The sequence below is a fragment of the Quercus robur genome, chromosome 4 (assembly GCF_932294415.1).
Source record: "Quercus robur chromosome 4, dhQueRobu3.1, whole genome shotgun sequence".
Taxonomy (NCBI): domain Eukaryota; kingdom Viridiplantae; phylum Streptophyta; class Magnoliopsida; order Fagales; family Fagaceae; genus Quercus; species Quercus robur.
This window is the reverse complement of record NC_065537.1, coordinates 62,016,186-62,023,554: the sequence shown is the minus strand read 5'-3', so window position 1 is coordinate 62,023,554 and position 7,369 is coordinate 62,016,186. Positions and strand designations below refer to the sequence as shown.

At 32.6% G+C, this 7,369-nt stretch overlaps 1 protein-coding gene across 1 annotated transcript; it reads right to left on the bottom strand.

Moving 5' to 3' along the window:
- Positions 1-4,176: 4,176 nt before the first annotated feature.
- Positions 4,177-7,066, bottom strand: LOC126722338 (putative F-box protein At5g38390). The gene is made up of 4 exons (XM_050425488.1): positions 6,363-7,066; positions 6,120-6,132; positions 5,470-5,535; positions 4,177-4,533 (listed from the first exon to the last, which is right to left on the bottom strand). Exons 1-4 carry the CDS (start codon positions 7,064-7,066, stop codon positions 4,177-4,179), a joined length of 1,140 nt encoding a protein of 379 aa, XP_050281445.1.
- Between the last annotated feature and the right edge of the window lie 303 nt (positions 7,067-7,369).

Here is a 7,369-nt window from a genome sequence, read left to right as displayed (position 1 = left end):
TGATTCTGAGCTTATCTGACCGGCTTAAATTTCCAAAAATAAAAAAGATTAATAAGAAAAGCTGTAAGTTTGAAACAGCTTATTTAGGGTCCGTTTGCAATCTGTTTATTTTATTAAAATTGAAATTTTTTTATTGAAAGTACTTTAATTTGTAGATAAAGGTAAAAATTAGCTGAAATAGTACAGTAAGACCCATGAATAGTATCAAAAAGTGCAATGAGGTTTATAAATAGTAACAAAAATAAGCTGAATAGTAAAATAAGCTGACTCTTTAATTTTTGCCAAGCACACACTATGTAAAAGGTAAAAGGACCCATGAATATTATCAAAAACTTTTTAAAAGTGAAAACTTTTTGCTAAAAGTATTGTAAATAAAGCAAAAAGGTAAATGAAATAGTACAATAAGACTCATGAATAGTATCAAAAAATGCAGTAGAACCATGAATATTAGCAAAAAATAAGCTAAATAGAAGAAAAAAAAATTGGCATTTTAAGCCAATGCCAAATGCACACTTAGTTTATTTACTTTTACTATAATTGTCTAATTGGTCTTTATTAAGAGCCACTATCGATTGGTCCAAGTTAGGCTTGTGCCTAACTAGTAATGGAATATCATCAGATCTAGTGAGATCTTACTGAATTTTGCTTGGGTCGTTGATTGGATCGAGTTGCTCAAGTTTTGGAGGAGAGAACATACACTCAACCCTATAAAATCAGGTTTTGAAAGTGGAGACCTACAGCTGACTACAACAACTATTGGATCATATCAAGTATGGTTTGAGTTCAATTAGATCCTTCGGGTGGGTTGGGTTAGCCAATCTCTTGGTCCAAGTTAGGCTTGTGCCTAACTAGTAATGGAATATCATCAGATCTAGTGAGATCTTACTGAATTTTGCTTGGGTCGTTGATTGGATCGAGTTGCTCAAGTTTTGGAGGAGAGAACATACACTCAACCCTATAAAATCAGGTTTTGAAAGTGGAGACCTACAGCTGACTACAACAACTATTGGATCATATCAAGTATGGTTTGAGTTCAATTAGATCCTTCGGGTGGGTTGGGTTAGCCAATCTCTTGGACACTCCCTCACTTGCTAAAATGAGCCAATTTTTACCTCATCCAAATTTATAAGCAAATGACATTATTTAAACATTTTTTAAGAAAATGATTTTCTATTTTTTTTTTTTTTTAAAGACTCATTTTATAGATCTTGTTGTGTAATGAGTACTATTTAGGATGATTATTGTGGCGGGCCAAAATTGGACAAGTAAGATTTCAACCTCGCTCAATTAATTTATAGAGATGGGATCCCAATCAACCTTGTTTCCCCTTTTTAACAACTCTATGAAGTGATATTGGAATGTATGTTTAACATATATAAGTCAGGCAAAGTAAAACAACTTATGTCTGGGATTAATACAACAATGCTCCTCGGTTTAGGCCAAGGTGTAGGTTAACACTTGTTCTTGAACAACAATGTTCTCACTCTCTTTCCTTTTTGCTTTTTTTTTTTTTCTTGATCCCCTTTCTTGTAGGGATCCCTTTTCTTTATATAGTCATCCATATTGCATCATGGCCTTCCACTTGGACGACCAAGACTTTTTCTTCAAATACTTGTCCTATCAGGACCTTACTAGAAGGTTTCTTTATTAGATTGTAAGCTGTGATGACACTATTTAGGGGTCATTCTACCATTAATGCGGCCAGCTAAGTGGGTGTAGAGTATTGAATGTGGAGGTGATGGATACTTTATCTATACCCTTCCTTCACCCACCCAATGACAAACCTTTCTTTCTTTCCTCGGTCACGTGTCTAGTGGTTTTAATGGCCAAACCTTGGCCCTTCCGGAAACGTACCCGTATCCTCGAGCACGTGAATCTTCTTAAGTTTTGTGATTGCGTTATCATGTTTGCTTCGAGGCCTCTTTGACAAAACCTTCCAAGGTATGCTCCTTTTGTCTTGACCTCTTCCCGTTTATTCTTGTCCTCGGTTTCCTGTCCTCCCATAGTTATATATATATATATATATATATATATAAACATATTAATAAAAACCTATTTAAATGACTTCATTTAGATTTGGGCAAATAGACCAAATTGACTTAATTTGATAAAATGAGAGACTCAATTATTAAAAACTAAATTTTAAGGACCAATTTAATCAATAGACTAAATTGAATTTTAATTAATAAAATATTTGAATTTTATTTCTTTATATTTAATTATTTGCAGAGAACTTAAAAAAGAAAGAATCTTGATTAATGTAAGGAGACAAAAGAAAACAATAAATAATAAATTTATTGATGTATCAAAATTCTCTCTTTTAGAGCAAATTATATATAATAAGAATATTTTGTGAAAAAAGAAATTTATCAAAAAAATAATTTTATTTTTCTAACTTTTCACATAACCAAAAATAATATTTTTTATTTACTACCTTTTCTTAATTATTTTTTTATTATTTTAATTAGAAATTAAAATAATTTTTTGTTTTTCATTTTTACTTACTTTATTCAACTTTTATTTTAGAACATAGATGAAAATATGCTATTTGTGGGGGCTCCGTGGACAGCCACCCCTACTGGACCATGCCTGTGTAACCTATGAGCCAAGTAGGCTGATCCTATGAAGGAAAACTTGGTACAACTTAAAAGAAGGGTCTGAATGAGGGCCCTTAAACAGCCTAAGGAAGGCAACCGCCTCAAATGTGACTGAATGTGACGTTGGAACATAAGCGAGAGAAGCCCCACCCCTGGCTTGGAGGCATGAGTTGAGGGATGCAACTGTGGCCAGTATGGAAGGAGAGAGAGTGGGAAAACTTGTTAAGGAAGCAACCATTACCTTCACATTGAATGCACTGCACCAACCAGGTTAGCCGCATTAATTGTTGAATGACACCTTAATAGTGTCATAATAACCTGTAGCTCACTTAGCACTTCCTCCAAAGGTGGGATGAGACAAGTATCTAAGGGAAATCAACCACTCTCTAGGTGGAGGGTTAGGTTGAAAGGGTAGCTACTAGAGGGGGAGAGATTCCAGTGAACATGGATCAGAATTTGGAGATTTGAGAGAGAAATAACTGGAACTTGTAACCCTGAAGTGTAACAAGCTTCTTCAGTTGAACAAGGAGACATTAATACAATCTTTATACTTCCATCTTTCTAGTTAGTTTTATTTTCTTTCTATCTGGATCTTTTTCTCTGATTTCAGCCCTTTGGATTAGGAGCCCATGTGTTAGTTCGCTATATCCATCTCTTCAAGTTAATTGTAGTGGACTTGTCCCCAAAGCCTGATTTTTTTCCATTTGGGCCTTTGCGTTTGTTTTTGCCCCACACACTATTAATTCTAAAGTAATTTTATTGGAGTTCTATTTCAAAAATTAGTTTTAGTTGCAAAATATTGTAGTCATACCAAATGTATTCATCTTTAGCCTTACATAACTTGAGTATCACATGAATTTGTTGAATTTTGCCATGTATGCAGAATTGTAAAGACAAAGCTACGGAAGAACTAATTTGGATGTACTATTTTTTGAGAACTAAAATGTAACTTTTCAAATTTCGGGAACTAATGTAAAACATTACCTAACATTTAAACCTTACATTTTTCACCTAGAGTATAAAACAATACATAGTATTTTGCTCACACAATTTTCACGTTCTAAATTGTATGTATAGAATTTGGTAATTTATTTTTTAGATAAGTAATGAAAATGATTTGTTTAGGTTACTTGATTAATGCATCTTTGCAATAAAGATGTAGTTGTTCACTATTTAAATTTGATTTGTATATAATAATAAATTGTGAAAGAATGATTTTCGTTGGTTCAAAATGAGTTCAAAGTGAGCATGAAAGTTTTTTTGAACTAAAAAAATAATTAATTTAGATTGCAACCAAAGAAGATTAATGAAAACCAATTAAAATTTTAATTCTCATTGGTTCAGTTGAAAGACTTTTGTGATCGTGTATGTATTGGAAGATCATATAAGATAAATGTAAAATTTCTAATTATAAAAATTAATTACTTATTTTTAAAATAAAAATGTAAATTGATAATTTAGAAAACTAAAGTCAACATCAAACTCTTGATCTATGATACAGGAATTCATATCAAATTATTGACACGGGTTCTTTACTTCTTCAATAAATTATTGCGAGTACCTCCTTCTATCTTCAAAATCACATAGTTCCATCAATTCTATCACCGGAACCATCATCAACTTCAAACCATAATGGTTTTCTCTCCATAAAAGTGGTAAATGATATAGCAACATTTGGAGATGCTCTACCAAATTCTTGCAACCTTACAAACCTTTTATTCTCTGGGTTCTGACAAGTAATAGTAATTTTTTCCAATACCTTTCCGTTCTCAAGCAAATACTTAACCAATTGATCAGAAGCTATTATCCTCCAAACAAAACTATTGATCTCCACTTTCTTGAGATGGTGAGTTAAACATGAGACATTATGTTCCAACGTCTCCTGCAAAGCTTCACACTCTTGATTGGTGTATCTTAGATATCGATTTCTCGTTCTCTACATGTGAGTCAAAATGATAAAAGTTTGTTTATTTTAGTTTATTTCACAATGATGAATATAAAGTACTTGAATCAATTACACACACATATATGACAGTATTTTAAAGTAAAAAAATCAGATAATAATATCATAATTGATAATTCAACTAAATTTAAATAATTAGAAAATAATCAAAAGATCAAGCCAAATGGCAATTACAAATAAGAAGCAAGTAACAGTGAGCTTTTATACCTCAAGAATTTTTCTTTATTAATAAACTGCAATGATGCTAGTTTTTTTTTTTTTTTGGTGTTAATTTTATAATGTAGGCCAGGAACCTCTCTAAAGAATAATTTTTTTTTTTTTTTTTTGTGTGTTAATTTTATAATGTAGGCCAGGAACCTCTCTAAAGAATAAAAATTTGGAATCTCTCTCTCTCTCTCTCATATTTTAGAAAAAAATCTTTAAATAATAAGTTTGTGGTGTACCTTTACAATAAAACCTCATTTTCTCTTCAGTGTGCATGTTTTTTTCTCAATATCACTATACCCCAATAAACTCTTAGTAATATTATTTTTCTTTCCATTATGACAAAAGCTTTTGTCTTGAAAATGACACAACGAACAAAATGTGCTTAAGAATGACAAGTAAAACAGATGTTTTTACGTTTAAGAAAAGAATATATAATTAACCTTTATTTTAATATCACCATAACCCCAATAAATACTTAATATATAACCTCAATCTTCTTTTGATTGTAACAAAAGTTTTGTGCCTAAACATGACATGTGTAGAACATTTTTGTTTAATTTATAAATAATAACAGATACTTAATGATTTTGATGACATTTTCAATTTTAAACAATGATGGCAGGTCCTAATGTAAAAAATATATACAATGATTACTTGAATATATATCCTTTTATAACTAAAGTGTAAGATATTGTCATTTACCTTATCAAAATCGATGCGAAGTGCTTCTAAGATTGGTGCGCGAGTAGCTAAGCAACTGGCGTAGCCCTGTCATGTTGCGTTGAGTCAGTACTATGCTCAGAGTCAAGGACTTCAATCTAAGGAATGTAGGAGGAAGGCATCCTTCTTTATAAGTCAGATGAGATAGGTGCTGAAAATAGATCAAAGAAATAAGGATTTATGAGTTCGTATATCAATTACGATTGTATCAACAATTCTATGCTAGAGTCATGTTCCCAAGAAGAACATAGTACACTCCATATCTAGTTGTAGTCAACAAGTAAAAATATTTGCGAGATATATATATATATATATATATATAATCTTCAATAGATTGAAATTTTGCAAGTGATGACAAAGTTATTGATGGCACATAGAGAATATAGTGTAAGTCGTATATAAAACTATTAAATATTAGCTATGATATATTTTATGTTGAATATGATTGAATAGATGTAGAAGAGAGAAGCATAAAATAAGAACATAAGAACACGTACACTAGAGTTACATGGTTCAGTTTTACTGCCTACGTCTACGGAGCACACTAAGTAGAATTACGCCTAGACTTATGTTAATGAGTTAATATATCTCTATCAAAAACAAATTAAAATGCAGAACTGATTGTAACATACCTGCAAGAAGTGGCTGGACAAATATAGAACTTCAGCGTTATACAAAGCACTGACTAAAGACAACAAAAAACAACCGTCCTCTTCATATTTAACTCTATAGTGAATTAAAGCTTTGTTCAATGATGATAAATTCTGCAAAGAGTATCCTTTCAAAGTAGGACCACGATAAGATAAGCACAAAAGATTTGGTGCAGAAATCTTGAGCTCGCCTCGAAATGAACGCTTGTGGGCGGTGTCAAAAACTTCAGATTCTTAAGATTAGCGGCTTTGATGTCAATAACATCGAATGGTCGACGACGCATATAGCAGTTTTTCAACAAGAAGTTTTCAAAGTGTGGACAACGTAAAACGAGTTTTTCAGTTTCACCAAAAGTTTGCCCACAGAATTCTGAGTTTTCAAGATGTAGGGTTCTCACCATGGCTAAACTCATTGAATCAATATAACTTATGCCCGAGTCAACCAATGTCAAGTTTATTTCAGGTAAAGGCCTACAATCAGCGAAACAACTCAGCAATTCAAATGCCTTGCCATTCTCAAAAGACTTAAAACTAATGATATCAAGATCAAGCACGACGACCCCACGATTCTTGGCCACCGAGAGCAGTGGTTTAAGTACATGTTTACGAATTACATGACACGATAAACGGAAACGTTTAATATCGAACCCATCTCGCAAACTTAGCACCGACCATCCGAATCCGATGAACCTGTCTTTTGATTCAGATGGGGTTTGGTCGAAATTCAAGTAAGGCATCAATTTCCAAACGCGTCTCCATCTTCTTGACAGCCGGCTTAGTAGTATGACTTCTCTAGTTTCAAGGAAGGAGAGGATATGGTGAAGAATATCTTGCGGCAAATTGCTGAGTCTGTCATCGACGTTAACCATATGGGTGGTGGTGTTTGAAATATTCTTCGTTGTCCTTGTTTTCTTGGATTTAGACTCCATTGGTGAGGGACGTCACTGTTGTTTTTGAGAGAAGAAGATTTGAAGGGAGAGAAAGTAGCTGTATGCGATCGGATTAAATTTGCTATAGAGATATCTTTGTTTACGGCCTAATGCTTTGGGAAGCATTAAATAGAAAAGTTCTTAATTAGTCATCCGGGTTCTAACCGAACGTGGATGACTTATAACTTATGGAGACCATTACCTTGATGGATTAGAACACATACTAAATAAAAAAAAATAAAAAAAATACTCCATAATAATACTCCAAAATAAATAACTAGCCTCATTATACACGTTCTACAT